Genomic DNA, 18,712 nt, shown 5'->3' with positions numbered 1-18,712 from the left:
TATAAAGCCACACCGGACAACCCCAGGGCCAGGACTGTGCTACGGAGACCAGCAGACCGTATAAAGCCACACCGGACAACCCCAGGACCAGGCCTGTGCTACGGAGACCAGTGGATTTTATAAAGCCACACTGGACAACCCCAGGGCCAGGCCTGTGCTACACAGACCAGCAGACTTTATAAAACCACACTGGACAACCCCAGGGCTAGGCTCATGCTATGTGGGCCAGCGGACTTTATAAAACCCTCTGGGTTTCTAAGGTTTAGTTCATCCACTGGAAAAACAAGAGCCAGGACAAACGCGTTCCACACTCTTGGCACATACTTTCTTCCAAGTTGGCCTGGCTGACCCAGGGGGATCCTGGGCCAGGGACAGTCTCCCCCAACCAATGCCAACTTCTGGGACCCCAAGGCCAGCACGGGAGGTATCCACACATGCTCTGGCCCCCAAGAACCAGCTCACAGCACAGGTGCCTCAAATTAAGAAAGGACAGCCACACACAAAGCCTCACTCCTCATGTGTGTGACACAGAGATGCTTCCTAAAATCTAGATTTTCAAGTCTGACCAGGACATTTCTGGAATGAGACTTTTCAGAGCCCATATTTACTGAGCTCTTGTTACGGGCAACGCCCTGTCCTTAACTCTCTGTGCACGCCACCATGGTTAACTACCATAACCATCCTACAAGGCAGGGGCTGCTGCCACTCCCACATCACAACCAGGGAAACTGAGGCTCCTGAGTTAACATGCTAGGAGGTGGCAGAGGGGACCTAAATGGGGAAGCCTGACTCCAGAGGTCCCACTGCCAACATCAGGGAGGACGATGGAGCTGCACACCCTGACCTCTGTCGCCCCGTGGCCAGCCACTCTCAGAGCGGACAGAACAGCCTCCTCTTCCAGTCCCAGGCTGTGGAGCCCAGAGGGCCCTGAGGCCTGGAGAGGCAGGAGCGGCTGACTGGTGACGGGGCCGGGCCAGGCCTGTCTGGAGCAGCCCCTTCTCAGACAACAACACAGCGTTGAGGGCAGCATCCTGGGTACAACAGAGCTGCGTGGGGTCTTCACACACAGCCAGCCAGGATGTGCCAGGGGCTCTAACTGGCCTGGGTGGGCCTGTTTCACACGAAATGAGAAAAACAACTCATTCACCATCACAGCTGCGCCCCATCAATTCCAACCGCGTTTATCTGTCCACGTTTCCTTTCAGTCCCCTTACATACCCCAACACCAACCTTACCGTTTTGTGTTTGTCTCTTGTCCCTTCCACGAGAGGGCCCCAGCGCCCCCACACTTACAGCCTGGCCTCGATGATCGAGCAGAAAAAGGGTCAAAAGTCCCTCAGGTAGCCAATGCTTTCTTGTCACCCAGAAAAGTTAAACCCTGAGCTGGCGTGACAGCCCCCCACACCCTGGGCAGCTTGCTGACATGGACCAGCTTGGGGACTGCAAAGTCGTGAGGCCAGCAGAGGGGGCCACGTGCCTGATGTTGTCCAGTACCCTGTGGAGGGAGGGGAACAATCCTCCTCCCACTAGGAAAGGCCCCTCTGAAGGAACATTAGCCTCCTTCTGGGAAGACAAGCGGCTGAGAAAGAAGAAAACCGGCCCTAGCTGAAGCCAGAGGCTGAACCCACAGCCGGTAACTCAGCCAGCTACTGGAAGGCTGCAGTGTCCCCGGGTGGTGGAAAGCGTGGGGGCAGAGCACACCTCTGAAGCTCGTCTTTAGGGCTGCTGATCCTGCCTCTGACTCACCCGTGCTGTGTAAGCCGCGGTAGCGGCTTAACTTCTCTGGGCCTCAAAATTGCCTTATGGGTACAATGCAGATAGGAGTAGTATCTACCTCATAGGGTCACAATGAGAACTGAGTTAAAGCTCCAAAGTGCTTAGATGAGCTTAGAACAATGCTTAGCACAGAGAAAGCTCCATCCAGCTCTAGTGGCCACTGGTATTAATGAGGCTAAGGCTGAAGGCTTGAGCCCAGGTCTATCTGCACCTCAAGGCTTCGCAGTCACAGCTAAAAAGGAATGGCCCATGGCCAGGCAAGCCCTGGCTCATTCCCTGCACGGATACAGGGCCACCGAAGTGGCTGCCCCGACCCACCTGCAGCTGCAGAACTTGCTTCTCGAAGGCAGCTGCCTTGGCCTCCAGGGCCTTCCGCTGCTGCTCCTCCTGCCGCGCGGCTTCTGACTTCTCCACCAGCTCCTTGCTGACCTTGCTGAGCTCCTGCCGAAGTTTGGCCAGCTCCGCGTTCTGCCTGCAGGACAGCCACCAGGCCCAATGATGGATGGAAAAGGACACGCGTCGGCGCATGCCAGCCCAGAATGCTGCCCCGGGGCCAGGCTGGTGCTCTAAGCATTCTCCCTAGGGGATCTGCTCTTTCACAAACAGCTGCCTGAGTCATGGAGCCATTCCCAAAACCACTGCTGTCGCACCTGGTGTGTGGGGCCTGTGGGCGTTGTGCTGGAGCCTAGCACACGCACGGGACAGAGCACAGCAAACGGGCCCTAGAGCAGCCCACGCCTCCTAGGAGCACCCAGGTGTTACAGAGGACAGGCCAGGTGTGCTTATCCTCAGGGCTGATCCAGGTGCTGTTAATGGGCCCCGTATCGCAGCCAACTCTGGGGGACCTGACCCTGCAGAAGGGCAGCCTGGGGGTCTCCGTGCCCCCTTCTCTGGCCAACTCTGGGCCTGGCTAGGCTGCCCCAAGCAGGACCCTGGGCACTGTGTTCTTCACAAAACAAACCCTTTGATGCTGTGCTTCAGAAGCTGTGTCTCAGAGCTCAGGAGCAAAAGAGAGACTCGACTGAAGGAAGAGAGGGGCCGGGGCCACTGAGCGCCTGCCTCCTCAGCAATGAGGTGCGGCAAGGACAATGGTGACCGCTGTCCAGTGAGGGCACCAGACAAGGCGGGGGAGGCGAGAGGACTACCCACCACACCAGGGTGGCCGTGCAGGCCCAGCTGGGGAGCCCGGGCCCTGGCCGCTCTGCACAGCCAGCTAGGGGGTGTGGAGCCACCACCTCCCTGGACTCCGCGTCCTCGTCTGTGCCGCCGGGAAGCTGTGCAAAGCCCTCAGCAGGGCCGCAAGTGCACGCTTTTCACACTCCAGACTAGAGCACTCGTGCCGGCGGCCAGACTCCTGGCAATGGGGGTGATGACGGGGGGCTGGGGCAGCTCCTGGACCCACATGGCTCTGGAACCCTACGAGGGCCTGGAGAAAAATCTGTCCTGCTGCTGAATACTCTAGACTGACTGGAGATCAGCGGCCACCGCCTCGAGGGACACAGCTCCAGGCTTTGGAGCTGTCCCTAGTTAGGGTCCACAGCTGACTCCACGAGAGAAGCTAGAGCCGCCCTCTGCCCCACGTGCTCCTCCTGCTTATGGTGGCTGAGGAAACAGCAGCCCCAAGTCCCCTGCCAGACGACGGGTGAGGAGGAGATGAAGATGTGTGCGCACACACCCAGAGGACACAAGGCCAGGGGGCGTCTCCAGACAGGAGGGGCGCTGCCTGGAGGAGGCCTTTACATTTACTCCACACTGGGGCAGAACTGGCAAAAACAGGCATGGGCCACAGATGTCCCTGCCGAGGCTCCCTGCCACTGAAGGACTGAGGGGTGCTGCTGCTCTCCACTCTCCTCACCGAACAGACACTCTGGGGATAACGCAGAGCCTCAGAAGTGTGCACCGCAGGCGTGTCAGGCCAAGAGAAGCCATAGCACCATGAGCTGAGAGAAACGCAGCTGCTTCTCCAGGGCCAGTGGGTGGGGACTGTGACCTTAGATGGGGAACGGGAAGAAGGTAGAGCTGCCTTTCACCGTGGGGACTGAGCGCTGGGCTCGGGCTCTCCAGCACTCCTGCTGAGAGGTGATCCTTACTGAGAGGACACTGCTGAGCAGGGACCTGTGTGCTGTGATACGATGCTACCACCTGTGCTCGCAGACACCACCATCCCTTCCAGAGAGGAGGCCACGTCAACGCAGGGCAGTGGGGGGGGTCAAGGCCCCAGGCCCACGGTAGGCCCCTACACCACCAGCAAGTTCTCAGACAACTGCCTGGTCTCATACTCAGGCCTCACACTGGGGAGTGAAGACAGGCGTGCAAGAGCAGCCGCTCTGGCAGGAAGGCAAGATGCCAGCACCAAGAGTGCTGAGGGCACCGACCACATCTACACCCTGGCCCGACGGGGGAAAGCTGCCCTGAAGCTCGCCCTCTCCCTGCAGCTGCCACCACCAAGAGGACACTGGGCTCTGAGTCCTAGCTCACTGCAGAGGCGGAGGGCTCAGGGCGGAGACTGAGGCTACCTGCAGGCCTGCAGTCCCTAAGAAAGCCAAGGTGCACCTGCCAGCCCAGCACCAGGTCTCGGCGAGGGTCCTCCCCAGGTTCTGGAACCCTTTGGGATGCAGCTGTTCCTGCAGACCAGGAGTCTGGGCTTACTTGCTCTCCACCTGGCTGGTGGCCTGGTTCAAGGCGTCCCTCAGGATGGAGTTCTCCTGCTGCAGACGAGCCAGCTGAGTGTTGGGGCCGTTTTCCAGCTGCTCCTGAAGAGTTCGAATCTGAAACGTCAACAATAACGGTATCAGAGCTGGAGAGGCGAGGCACCTGCTTTACAGCAGGAATCAGCTTCTGGGCTGAGGTCAGTGAGAACACAGCCCGCGAACAGAAAGCCCTGGGAAGGCTTTACCTGCTCCACCAGGAGGCTGGGAAGGTCCTATGAAACAAGAGGCCTGACGACCACAGAGCTCTAGCGCCGGAGTGGCCCCTGCACCAGGCCTCCCAGCCTGGTCCACCCAGGGGACGAGCACTAGCCCAGAGTCTCAGATACCCCCGTCCACCTCTGCCTCTGAGGTCGCCAGGTCTACCACAATGCTGCAACCCACAGCCTACCATCACCTCAAGGAAGACTCGTCCCAGCCCACTGACCTCCGACGGCGCCTCCTGCACTGTGCAGGGGGAAGTCACAGCCCAGGAGGCACAGAGCGCAGGCTGCAGACACGAGTACCAGGGCCCTGGCTAGAGTGCCACTCTGGAGGGGCCGCTGCCCGGCGCTGGCCTCGGGCCCGACTCTGGAGCTCTGCAGCTGTCAGGCCTCCCAACCTGGACAGTCCTGCTCCAGGCTCCCCGGGAAGCTGAGATCCTGCCCCACAGGTGGTCACCCAGGAGACAGGGACACAGGCCAGCTGCAACCAGTTGCTCTGGAAAAAGTGCTCCCTGTGATGTATTCTACCCCATCCTGGTTATTAACATCAAACACACACATGCATGGAATGGGCTGCCTGGCATTGCCCTGCCACATGGAGCAGGTCCTGGCCCCCCAAGAACCTGTCCCAATTCAGAGCACCCCCAGCAGCTCTGGCCCCATGGCCCACCTTGCCCTGCAGCTGCTGCACCTCCTTCATGTGCTCATGGTAGCTGGCCTGCATGCGTGCCTGCACCGCCGTGATCTCCTGGTCCCGGGCCACCAGCTGCTTCTTCATCTTGGCCTCCTCGGCTGCTGCCTTGGCCTTTTCCGCAGCCAGCTCCTGAGGCAAGCAGTGAGAGGGGCAGGTGAGGAGATGGGCAGTGTCATTGGGGGCAGGGGTGGGGGCCCGTCAGATGGGATGGAGACCATTGCAGGTGGTATCTGTTACACTCAGAGCACCGTGGGGCTGGAAGGAACTCGAGAGCAGAGCACTGTTGAGCTCCCCCTGCGTGCTGAGTTCTCGGGAAGACCACATTCGGTGCGGCAGAAAGCAACCACAAGGCCGCCAGGGATCCCTAGGAAGCCCTGCTGGCCCCATGGAGCTGTGGGCCAGCTGTCAACGTGGCCACTGTGGAGGCGGCAAAACCAGCACTGCCGGGGCTCAGGGGCACTGGCTCAGCCCATGATGAACACACTCCAGGTACCCGCAGATCACTTTCAGGATGAGAAGGTGGAGAGCCCTGAGGGGAGGGGGAGGGGACGGGGGGCTGCCGTCCCACTGTAGCCAGGGTGTCAGCCCACCTCTGGAGAGCCCCAGGGAAAGATGCCATGATGTACACCAGATGCAAGGCCTGGGGACCGGCACCTTGGGAGGGCACTGTGCAGGTGGGAAGGGCTAGCCTGTGCGCCGCAGCAGCGGAGCAGAGTGACAAAACAGGCGAGGCTGCTCCTCCAGCCAGGCTGGCAATGGCTTGGCAGGAATACTGTGGGCCCAGCTGGCTGGGTGATGGGGCGCAAGTGTCCCTTGAGATTCAAGACCCTGCCTCTACCCTGGGGAGTGGATCAGAGAAGTGGGGGACTTCCCCCACCCCAGGCAGAGCCCCAGCCCTAGGACCAGAATGTCCTCCTGCCAGAGACCGGAGGGGACCAGAGGCCAGGAGAGGTGAGGCTGTGCTGGTCGGGGTGGTCACTGGGTGCCACTGTGGCTCCGTATGTCCGGCAGGCACTAGGACCCCAGGTACCCACTGGCCCTAGTTTTCAAAGACAATTATCTCCTGGACCCCACCCAGGGTGAGAGGCCAGCAAGAGTCTAAGTTAAGAAGCTCCCTCCTAATTATCTAGAGAAGTGGAGGGGCAGCTAGACTGTGCCCACTCTGGACAAGCACCTCATTTCATCCTTGGTGAGGTGAGCATTATCACCTCCACTTCAGAGCTGACAACACTGAGCCCTGGAGACACCAACCCTGGCCAGGGCTGTGGGCAGCTGCAAGTGGCAGGACTGTGACCCGAACCTGGGACTGTGTGAGCCCAGGCAGCTCCCAGGAAGGGGGCAGCAACAAGACCTCACGTCAGGCCTGGCCCCAGAAGCTCTCAGGACACAGGAAAGCACCCCAGCGGCTAGGACCTCACCGCACTATCTCCTCTAAAAGGATGCCCCACCGGCCCGCAGTGGGCAGAGTAGGGTGCGATGGATGGCACAGCCTCCATGGTGAGTAAAGCATGAGTCACTTTCCAGGCTGGCCCCTCCGTGCTGGGTTCCCCAGACACAGCCTGGAGAAGTAGATGGTGCAATCAGAGCTCGGAGGCCTGGGGCCACATGAAGGGCAAGTGGTGCAGCCCCTCACAGGCCACCCCCCCGACCCTCCTCTGCCACCGTGGGCCCCCAGAGGCTGGTGCTGAGGTGTCTGGGGATGCCCTTCCCCAGCCCTGGGTGGCCCCCATGCAGGCTCAGGGCGCTAGGCCCCAGCGTCCTAAGGGACCAGAATTCAGCAGGATTGTCTCTTGCTTTGCCCTGGGCTTTGTCAAAGGACAGAGAAAGGCCCACTCTTCCCAGCCCTCCATGGCCTCCCTTCCTTCCTCCTGCGTGTTAAATCCTTCATTCAGATGCACGGGTCACATTTATTTTCTTATACAGTGTCCCAAGCAGGGGGCATCGACCCAGTTTCCGCTGACTGGGCTGGGAGATGACAACACCCCACTGCGTTTTCAGCTGCTGTCCCTAGCCTCAGAGTGGGCCCCACGTGGCGTGAGCTCCCGCGGCTGGGCTGCCGCGGCTGGGGCGCCCTGCTCATCTGGCTCAGCTCCCAGCCCCGAGTGGGGGCCAGCGACAGGAGGATAGGCCTTGCAGCACGAACACCTCCTGCTCTCCCAGGGCACACTACCTGTCGGGGGCCTCCATAACTGCACCCTGGCTCACAGCCTGATCCCCTCCAGGGCCCTGAGGCCCAGGCATCCAAGAAGGCACAGGATGAGGTCTGTCTGAGAGTCGCTCAGGATAGAGCCCCAAAGAAAGGACCCCTGACAGAGTGAGGATGACAGAACGTTTTCCACAAGGGCTATGCCTTCCTGGCCACAAATCACTGGAGCTCCGCCGGAAGCCTGGGAGATTCCCAGAGGCCCAGGACAGTGCTCTGGGTGCCCAAGCCCACCGGCTCCTGCAAACCTTTGACCCACTCTGCCACGGATGCAATGTGTGTGGGGCCACGATTTGGCAGATGATGCCAGAAGTCCTCTGCGCCTAAATCACACCTTCAACTGCAGACCCCAAGAAAACGAATTAAGCAAAACCTTCTTTGTCAACTACAGAAACCTCTTTACAGGGACAAAGAGAACACGAGGGGAACCAGAAGACAAAACACAGACCCTCTCAATCTCACCGGCTCGTGGAGGGTTAAGTTAAGAAGAACTTAAACATTTTCAGTAACTTACTTTCTTATGTAATTTTGCTCAACAATATTGGGCTAAGAGATACAACACAAGAATCAAACAGGCACATCAGCTCTGCCCAAAACTCTCCACAGGGCCACCAAGACTCACTGTCGTAAACTCCAGGGGCACAGGGAAGGGCAAGGGCCACATGCATGAGCCACAGCCTTGAACCATCTACACGTGGAGGACGTAGGAGGCCAACACAGGCTCCTGTGGGCTGGCAGCAGCTTCAGCCTTCGGGGCCACTCACTCCCAGGTGCCTGCTCGGCAGGGCCACGCAGAGGCGGGCACGCTGCTTGCTCTCCAGGGGCTCCCAGTCTAACGACAACCGAAGATCTAAGTGCTACGAGGGAAAAACGGGGGTGCCAGAGGGCTCCGAACAAGGGAGATGGAACTGAGGTTCAGGATAAGGAAGCGCGGCCCAGAGAAGGTGAGAAAGGGCCCGGTGTGCCTGGGTGCAGATGGAGGGAGGTGTAGGGGGCGTGGAGAGGTAGGAGAGTGGGTTGTGTACAGAGGAAGCAAGGTGGGAAAGTGGAGCTCAGTGGGCAGACCTGAGCTCAGGGTGCAGTTTAGAGAGGGTCTCTGGGACCAGCTCTGCGTGTGGGAGCCACGGAGGCCGCCCTGAAGTGAGTGAGGTGGGTGTAGGCAGGGAGGGCGGGCCTAGCTGGACCACTGGCAAACTCCCCCTCACCTCAGAGCCTGGGAATCCCGGACTGGGAGAACAGCAGGTGAACAAAGGGCTTGCGGCCCAGGTAGCTCACGGCTCCCCGCAGCTACCAACAGGGGATCTACTGTCCGGCCCGGGGGTGGGGGCTAGGAACGCACTTAGAGCTGATGAGGGTACCTGGGTATCAGCAGCCATCATGGTTTTGGAAATCTTGTCATGGGGCCACCACTGAGGGAGAGCTTGGACACCATGACCAACACGTGGGGAGGGAGGCTTCTCATGTAGGTCACATGCCCCCACCTGTCGCCCCTCCCAAGGTGGATGGAGACCCCAGCAACAGGGAAGGGACGGGCCACCATCACCACTGAAGGCTGTCCCCCACCCCCTTGGCACACTTCAAACCCACCCTAAATTAGGGGCATGCATAGGTAGTAACCCGGAAACTACACTGCCACCTAGCCCTGTGCTCACCCCATCTCCTCTGGCTTGAGATTTATTTGGGAGTCACTGCATTTTCACAGGGATTTCACAATCTGTTTGAAAGAGAGTACAGAAGAATGGCTCTCTAAAATAAGACTCTTAACCAACGGTGAGCTGGTCAGCCAGCTCTCAGGATGAGGCTAGGGGAGGGTCTCGTGTGATCTGTAGCATTTGCCAATTTCTGTGGTGTGAACACTCTTGTCATGGCCCACATCAAGCCCCAGAGTGACATCACTGAACATGGAGTGGGGAAGGGATGCGCAGTCAGCTCCGTGAGCCAGGCAAGGGGCTCCAGCCAGCCCTGCATTGACCCATACAAGACAAGCTCACAAGAAGGCCGAGTGTGGCCAAGTCTCGGGAAAGCTTACAGCAGCCCACACGGGCAAAAAGCCCTGGGAGGCTTGGTCTTTTCCTCTTCTCCTGGGTGTAACATTTAAAAAGTGGCCACCGAAGGCTCCTCACTGCTTCCTACCTGTCCCTAGCAAACGGACTTTCCCTTCTGGCTCTGAGCTGCGCCCCCTGAACTCATATCCAATTCCTCATTAGTAATCAGGTGGAAGTTCTCCTGGAAGGGACATGTCTGCATCCCAGACCGTCCCCTGGGCCTGCTGCCCAAGTCCTGTCCTCCCTGTGTAGACAGACTGGGGTTGGTGGGGCTGGGGGGTTGGGGAGGGGGCAAGGCCACCCACAGCTGTCTGCTGGGATGGAGAAGCACTGCTGTAGTCTACAGCACCCCCGTCCCCCGCCCAGCAGTCCTCCAGGACGGAGAAGAGGGAGGGAGAGACACCTTGTATTCTCGCATCCAGTGGCTTCCTCAGACAAGTGTGCTGCTCCGGCCTTCACCGGGCATCACTCACTGAGCACGAAGTTTATGGGCCAAGCCACCAGCAGAGAGTAAAGACAGGTGTTTCCTGCAGGATCGGTCCACGGACATCAGAAAAAGGGGGACAGCAGCTCCTCTAACACCTCCCCACAAATGTGTGCTCCAATTCTCCAGAAGACAACCTTGGGTCGCCGCGTCCCCTCCTTTCTGGGCACAACCCCTAGAAGAGACAGCCCCTCAAAGGGACCATCAGTAAAGGCCAGTTCTGGTCCATCCTGACCACAAGCCAAGGTCCCTAACCCTCTACATATGTTCCAGGTGTGCTTATAACCAGCAGGAAGGCAGCCTACCACCCCTCAGAGCCAAAAGGCACCGCTGAAGGGTGCCCCTGGCCTCAAGCTCCTGGGGTCTGCAGATCTGTCACACCAGTCACGTCACCCGATTGTGCCGGGCCTGGCCCCATGACCCAAGGGGCTCTGGGAGGATGGGGAAGGAGCCCACGGAATGCGCTTGGCCATACCTTGTTAAGTTCCCGCAGCTTGCTCTTGGCGATGGCCGCATCTTCCTGCTCGGTGGCCAGCAGCTTCTCCTTCTCCTCCAGCTGGCGCTTCAGAATGGTCATGGGGTCGCCCTTCTGGGTGGCCTATAAATGCCACAGAACATGTTAGCAGAAATGGAACAGGCATCTCTGCTGTCCTCCCTGCAACCAGGCCTGGACCCCAACAGCAGCAGAGGCTTCAAGAGGTGAGAGGTGAGAGCTTCCAGATGGGCAGGCTCCCCAACCTCACTGCCCGCCTGCTGGCAGGGACTCCAGGTTAGCTTCCAGAGCATGATGTTTCCCACCAGCTCGCTTCGACGGTCCTCTGAGGGATGGTGGGGGTGAGCTTAGAGAAGGGGTGGTCATTTGACACCCTCAGTCACAGCCCCTAGGAGACCCTGATGCTGACTTAGCGAGGAGCTCCCTACCTCTGGACACTGAGGGTAGGGGCTACCACGCCTGGTTCTCAGGAAACCCCAGCACACCTCTAACTGCTAAAGGGTGCCACAAAACTTTCCAGTAAAAGTACTTTAAATTCTAGCTCTGCCTAAGAAACACACGTGTCATACAGCTCTGTCTGGGGAGCAAGGGGGCGCAGGTCATCACCAGACACACTGAAGGGACATTGGAGAGGGACACTCTGGGCTCGTACAGGGCTTCTTGCACAGAGCCCCACACTCTGGCCAAACCGGCTGGGCTCCAGGCTCCTGCGTGCCACCCCCGAGTCCTCGCCTAGAGCATGAGCATCCCCCGGGATGTTGGGGCACCCATGCCAGGCAACAACGACCCCTCGCCAGCCCTGAGAGAAGAGGTGAGGGGGAGTGCCCTGCGGCAGGGAGGTGACCCACCTTGTGCCAGGTGTCCTGGACGATGCCGGCCTTTTCAGATAGGACCTCGATGAGCTGCTGGGCCTCGCCCTCACTGAACACCATGCTTCCCAGCGTGGAGACCAGCGTCTTGTAGGGCAGGCAGAGAGGACTGTCGGCCTCCAGGGCCACTGTGCAGTGGGAGGGAAGGAGCAAACTTAGATGGGCACCGAGACGCAGACGCACAACAAACCCCATCAGACCCAGGGAGGGAGAAGGCTCCAGCAGGGCCAAGGGGACTCTCACTGTTCCGGTCTCCTCACAGGCTGGGTGCAGTGAGCATGACTTAGGGCGCCTCACTCTGTCAGAGTTCTGAGAAACTGACCAAACTAAGGCTCCCTGCACATCCTCCAAAGTGCCCCAAGACAGCTGAGGGAAAGCCCAAAAAGTAAAGAAAGGCTGTTGTCCTGGGTGGGGGTAACACCCCTCTTCCTTTATCATCAAAATGACCCTACGCAGAATTAAGCAAAGTATGTTTTTCCCACAGGTTTTTTTTTTCCTTCCCTCTTTTTCCAGCAAACCACCTGGTCCAGGTCCCCCCGCTGTGTGGCTCGGCAAGGCTCCCCCACTGCCGGAGAACAAGCCCCATACCCTGAGGGTCCTGGCTGACCAGTGGGCCCATCACTCACCATAAATCCATAAACCCAAACCCCCTCAGCCACAAACCAGCAGTCAAGGGAGAACGATGGAGAGGAAGGGGCTTTGCCTCTCCAGGGCACCCCACGACTTTCTCTGGGGTCCCACTGCTAGGTGCAAACACTATTTCAACTCCCTCAATGACACTTCAGCGGTGCTAGGCTTTGGAAGAGGGAAGGCCGGGCTGGATTCTGCCAGTCCACTGGTTACAGCCTGGATGACAGAGCCACTCGCCAACAGCTATCATTTCTGAAAGCCGCCCTGAAGTTCCACGCTCTCCCGTGCTCTCAGTGCAGCCTGAACACGACAGAAGGTGCGCCTTGCCTGGCCGGAGCCCACCTGCAGCACCCGGGCACTTCCTTCTGTTGTGGCCCAAGTCTACTCACAGACAACTGACAGCCCAGACTCGAGCTACAGTAAGGCAAAGAGGCGGCTGCAGCTGCCGTGCCTCCGCGCCAACCCCGCCGAGGACCGAGAAGGGGGAAGGTTTCCATAGCAACCCTAAATGCTCTAGCTTGTCACAATATTTCTACTTACTAGTCACAATATTTTCATTACAAGTCAAAGCATTTAGCATGATACCTTAATAAGGAGAGTGTGGGATGTGAGCACGCTTTTTGCTAGGAACACCTTTGTTTTGTAACTTCATTTGGTGAAGCTTGAAAGATTAAAAATAACCACGTTGATACTGAAGGTCTAAGAGCTCACAGGTAAAACCGAAACGCGTGCCCTCCGCAGCCTTCTTTCTTTTCATTGAAATATGTATCTATATCTACCTCTCCAAACAGAACCAAACCCGTTGCTGTCTAGTCAATTCCGACTCATAGCAACCCTAAGGGACAGAGTAGAACTGCCCCATAGGGTTTCCAAAGCTATATATCTTTACGGAGGCAGACTGCCATATCTTTCTTCCTCAAAGCAGCTGGTGGATTCAAACTGCTGATCTTTCAGTTAGCAGCCAAGTGCTTAACCACCGTGCCACCAGTACTCCTTAGACAAAGATGTAATATATATATTAATATATACGTATAGTAATTATTGCTATTAGCTGCCATCCAGTCAGCTCCAACTTATGGCAACCTTAGGTGTAACAAAACAAAATATTGCCCTGTCCTGTACCATCTTCATGATTGTTGGTATGAATCCATTAATATGTAATATATAATAATTATATATAAGTATATACATAATAAATAACACAAATAATCTTATTAATACGCTTATACACAGTATACAAAATTCTGAGGAAAGTTAAACCACGAGAGTGCACACACCCTCCTCCCAAGCCCACTGTCTGGAGGAGGACTCTCGATCTACAGACACACATTTAGAGCTGTGCTCTCCTGGAGAGGGGGATCCACTGAAGACACCACTGGAGTTATAAACCAGACAGGACCCCTTCCTACACCTCTGTCCATCTTCTATTCGTGACTCAGAAGGTCCACCCCTGCCCGTCCACAGCTGGCAACGAGTCCCGGGTAGCTACTAGCACCTGGAATGTGGCCAGTGCGAATGGAGATGTGCTGCGGTGGAGCATATGGACAGCTTTCAAAGCCGTGGTATGAAAAAAAAGAGAATATAAAATATGTCATAATTCTTTATACTGACTGCATTTTGAAATATTTCGGCTATACTGAGTTAAATAAAGTATATTATTAAAATTAATGCTGTTTCTTTTTACTTTTTAAAATGTGGCTACTAGAAAATTAAACTCCCAGCATGGCTCATACATGCAGCTCACATCGTATTTCTACTCAGCCAGGCTCCTTTCTAGCCCAGGACCCCCACTCCTGCTGAGACCTAGGGCTCTGCCTCTCCTGAGCTCTCCCCGGCCCCAATTCTCCTGGAGCCCACCCTTCTAAAAGCAGACAGACCAGGCCTACGCCCAGGCCCCAGAGCGCTGCCGGGAGGAGACACTGGGAGCGCAGCCAGGGATGTCTCCACAAACGTGCTTCCCTCCTGAGGTGAGAGAGAGCCAGCTGAGACGCTGTTTGTCCAGAAAATGTTTCGGAACACATTCTGTGAGAGTGTCATTCCAAATAAAGCCTGTATTAAAACTTTCTAATGTAACTATATTAAATGTATAAGCTATCTTCATTTTAAAAGTAACTTGTAACCCGGGAAGCAATCCAAAGCTATGCAGAGCAACGTTTACTCCTCCCCCTCCCACCCCACCATGTCCTGCACAAACTGCGGGAGGCTCATACAGACACGCTCTTAAAATTGGTTTTAAAGAGCCGTAACTTGGCAAACGTTTCTCACTGAATCTTTTAGGTAAGAACTGTGCCACCTCTATTTGCCCCAAACCAGAGGCAGTAAAACTGAAAGAAAAACAGGAACAAGCACGAGAAGTTCTGGGCCCTGGGAAGTCACGCTGACTTCCTAGTTCAGGATCCTCCTGTGGAAGCCTCGCCTGAGGCGGCGCCTGCTCTTGGAGCTGGCAGGCTGACTCCACAAGCCACGTCTCAGCAGGGCCCCGCAGGGCCCCACACGCCCCCGCACAGCCGCATGTCCTGCAGGATGGACACCCCCAGGACTGCACTAATGCTCGCTGTTGTGAAATCCCAGGCACTAAGACTTGTCAAAGACCCAACATTTAATCCGTTAAACCACAGACCTCCGAAAGAGCCCGGTGCAGTGCATTCTAAGGTGAAGTCCGCTTACTGAGGCTTCCTCCTTGCTGTCACTGCTGTGCTGACTCAGCGGGTCTGAGGGGGCAGGAGAGTCCAGAGTGAGATGGCAGGGCCAGTGGGGAACATGTGGTTGATCCAGAAACCCGTCCAGCAGAGGCGCTGGCAACACCCACAGGGACCAGGCACCGGGAAGGCAGGAAGGGACTGGGACAAACGGCGGCACAACCCTGTGCTCAGGGGCAGCCTCTGATGACTTGGAGGCCTTGGGCATGTAACTTCACTTTCCAGGCAGTGGCTCCACGAGGGAATCTGGGCCAGGACTCCTGGAGCTGTAATTTGTCAAGGAAACGGGATTCTGTGTGTTACCTCCTGACCGTTAATGCTAACGGCAAGTTCTGTAAGAAACAGACAAGTATACACACAGGGGCTGAACACACACACTGGTGAGACAGGTCTGCTGGCAGGCCACCTCCATACCTGGTCATTGTAGCAGCGGTCAGAGTGAGGCCCCGCAGCCAGAGGGTCTTGGCTTCAATTCTAGTTCCACCCTCCCCACCTGTGTCCTTAGCCAAGTTACTCAACCCCCCTTAGCCTCAGTTACCTCATCTGTAAAATGGGGTGACAACAGCTCCTCCCTCATAGCCTTGCTGTAACACGCTTGGAACAATGTCTTCAAAATCAATCAGTGAGGCCTCCAAAGACCCTAGTCCCGAGAATCTGGACTCTGAGTCTTCCCTGGATTTACGGAGCACCCAGGAGGAGACTGGGGCAGCTGAAGAAACTTTGCCTTTTCTCCGGCTCGCACTAACAGGACAGAAAGTACACGCAGGGAAGGCTCAGTAGCCGGCCCATGTGGGACACTCCTGTGGGTCAGGAGGATGCTTGGACAGAGTGAGGGAGTGTGGGCCTTGGGTTCCTGCCTCGCACACTGGATGTACCTCAGCAGCCTTGTGGAGGGGGCTGGGCAGCTCCGGGTGCTCAAGGAACCCCCGGCTTCCCAGGACCCCAACCAAGAAGCAGGTGGTGGCTCATATACTGTACAGAATGCTTCAAATTTCAAAATTACACTCCCTCCTGCAACCACATTGAGACACTTAATTACCTAAAATAAACTGATGTCTTGCAAAGAAGCATTTGGGAATCCTGCTCTCTCACCAACAACTGTGGGCCCTATGGGGAGAATTTTCTCTCCACATGCAGATTTACCGGGACCCCCAGTGGCCAGGTGAGTAAGATCTCAGCAGCCCAGCACCACATCCACAGCTGCCCCTGCAGTGCCCAGGTCCTGCAGCGTCTGGCATGCTCAGGCCTGGCTTCCGGAACCACAGCGGGGCCTCAGGGCTGTTCCAGGAATGGCCTTCCAAGCGCCCGCCAACAGCTGGTGCCTAATGAGAGGGATTGTCACCTACTGTGTACCCGGCAGTCTGCAAAGGGCCTGGAAGGGTACATCAGAGGTGGAATCCACCAGCTAAGAGAGGCCAAGGAGACGCAGGGTAGGTGCCACAATGCGAACAGACTAGCTTCAGAGCACCAAGGGAGCGTGAGTGTCACCAGGGAAGCAGCTATGGCAGCAACTCAGGGAGAGGCTTTGACAAGAGGGGTGCTGAAGCCAAGTGCTGCTGGGTGAGGAGAAGGCGCGGGCTGGGGGCGGGGAGCAGAGCGGCACAGGGAAGGCTGGTGGATTCTGGGGGAGGCGAGACTGGAGCGGGTCAGAGTCTTCACAGGCCCAGGTTGGATTTGATCCTGCTGGCAAGGAGCAGCATAGGACCCAGGCTTTCCATTCTGGAAGACTTATCTCAGGATGCCCAGAAGGACGGCTGGAGGCCAGCCAACCAGGAGGAACCGAGGCCACAGGCAGAGCAGCCAGTCCAAGAGTATTCAGGAAGCTGGGCTGGCGTTGGCCCAGGGGCTCTGACGGTGAAACCTGACCAAGGGCATGATCTTGGGGGTTGGGCGGAGAACCTCAATGACAAAAGAACTCACTCTCTTAGCAAAGTGTCCAGACCAGCTCTGAAGGCCTCTCCCTCAGACATATGCAGGCTGAGGTGCCTCCAGACCCTGCCCGGGGCCACCCTGACAGTGCAGGATGGGGTTCTGCAAGGCTCCCCACAAGAAGCCAAACCACTGCCTTGGGGCGCCTCCCATGACCCTGACTGGTCAACAACTTGTCCTCAAAGACTGGAGCCAAACTTGGGTCTGATGTATGAAGGCAAAGGGCCAAGGCCCCAGGAAGGGGCTTCTCTGTACCACCTCGAAGTCTAGCACTACCGAAGTTATCATCTGTGTCTACAGCCTAAGACTGAGACTTAGACAAGCTCTCTCTTCCCGCTGGCCCCGAAGTCCAGAGAGCATCCTGTCAGATGGGTCCTGCCCGAGCTGGCAAGCAGCACCCATCTCCAGAAATGAAGCACTCAAGCCACCATCCCTGCTGCCTCTCAACTCACATGGCCACGCCCAGCTGCTGCAGGAGGGTCCTCCTGAGCCCGTAGGGAATGCCACCTTTACCAAAGCCTTGAAGAAACGACAGTCAGTCACTGCTCACAACGGGGCTGAGGCAGTCTCTGGGCAATACGAAAGCGGCAGATCCCAAGCTTGCTCAGGAGGGGAAGCCCAGCATGCCCCAGGAGCTGGCCTGCCCTCCCCACCCAAGGAGGAACTGCCAATCCTGACTCCCAGCTGCTGGGAACAACATCATCTGACATTGTAAGTATAAACAATGCCAAGAGCAATCCTATTTTGAGCCTATTAATCAGGCACCTTTTCTTTGGATGGAGAAAGAAATCAATCAACAAATGGGAGGCTGTGCATTAATGGTGTCTAATGGAATTAAATATATATATATCCTATAGAATGAATGAAGGAGTCCTGGTGACACAGTGGTAAAGCACTTGGCCGCTAATCGAAAAGCTGGTGGTTTGAACCCATCAGCTGCTCCATGTGAAAAAGATGTGGCAGTCTGCTTCCATGAAAATCACAGCCTTGGAAACCCTATGGGATAGTTCTACTCTGTTCTATAGGGGCATTATGAGTCGGAATCGAGTCAACAGCAGCAGGTTTGAGGTTTTTTAATGGACTGAATGACTATTTTCTTCTTTATATTTTTGTTCTCCCCCCAATTTCAACAAAAACAATTTTATATATGTGGGAAAAAAATAACACGTTGCAATATTTTTAAAGAGACACCCTCTGGGGCTCTCTAGCCAAGAGCATTCTTTGGGCTTCTGCTGGCACACAAGCTCATTTTAAGTGGCAACCAAGATTCTACATAATGCCTGGAGAAGAAAGACCAGAGGCCATAATCCTGGGCTCCCCGACCACGGCCAGCCAACGTCCTATACCCGCTGAGTGGAGATTGTTGGAAGAGTGCCATCAAGCAGCTTCTCAGACGTGGCAGTGCCACACTGATACTTGGCACGCTTCCCAAGGGGATGTTTTTGTTCTTCTTGAAAAAAAAAAAAGAGAAGAGTTTGAAAAACGTAAACAGTAAGTGCATAAAGGCTCAAAAGCCTCAGAGTTTTGTTTAGAGCTTCAGACTGAGAAAGAGTTAAGTTCAAGAGGAAAAGTTTCAAACTTGATCTCCATGCATGCCTTTCCAGGCCTCTGACATGGGGGGAGGGGGGTGAATGCGCAGTGCTGGGGGGCTGCCCCACAGGGATGCAGAGGGACACAGCACACAGCACCACATGTGGCTCCTGCCTGCCACGTGCCCGCTGTGTGGCTCCTGAAGGCTCACAACCGACCTGAGCTCTGGCTTCTGCTCTTGAAGAGGTGAAGATACAAATTCCCTTTACAGAAGTTTTATCAAGGGCAAATGCAGGGGAAGGAGTGTCATAAATGAAACAGCTACCAAGTATCTGGCCGAGTACAATGGTGTCAGACCCCGGTAGCATGCCCAGGGCACAGCAGGCCCACAGTCCCCGCATGACAGGTAGGTGGGTGGAGGATGGGGGGATGGATAGTAGGGGGACAGA

The 18,712-nt window shown here is 56.5% G+C and overlaps 1 protein-coding gene across 2 annotated transcripts in view; it reads right to left on the bottom strand.

The window, feature by feature from the left end:
• The window catches only part of RRBP1 (ribosome binding protein 1), a 75,207-nt gene that overhangs the window by 17,148 nt on the left and 39,347 nt on the right, over positions 1 to 18,712 (bottom strand). For both annotated transcript variants that reach the window (XM_023731414.1, XM_023731415.1), the window contains exons 4-8: positions 11,455 to 11,603; positions 10,589 to 10,711; positions 5,358 to 5,510; positions 4,426 to 4,544; positions 2,095 to 2,248 (exon numbers count right to left, since the gene is read on the bottom strand). In XM_023731414.1, coding sequence (XP_023587182.1) covers positions 2,095 to 2,248; positions 4,426 to 4,544; positions 5,358 to 5,510; positions 10,589 to 10,711; positions 11,455 to 11,603 — 698 coding nt within the window. The remainder of the gene's footprint in view (positions 1 to 2,094; positions 2,249 to 4,425; positions 4,545 to 5,357; positions 5,511 to 10,588; positions 10,712 to 11,454; positions 11,604 to 18,712) is intronic.

Source organism: Trichechus manatus, unplaced genomic scaffold, assembly GCF_000243295.1.
Source record: "Trichechus manatus latirostris isolate Lorelei unplaced genomic scaffold, TriManLat1.0 scaffold00042, whole genome shotgun sequence".
NCBI classification, from domain to species: domain Eukaryota; kingdom Metazoa; phylum Chordata; class Mammalia; order Sirenia; family Trichechidae; genus Trichechus; species Trichechus manatus.
This window is presented reverse-complemented; position numbering and strand designations above follow the sequence as displayed.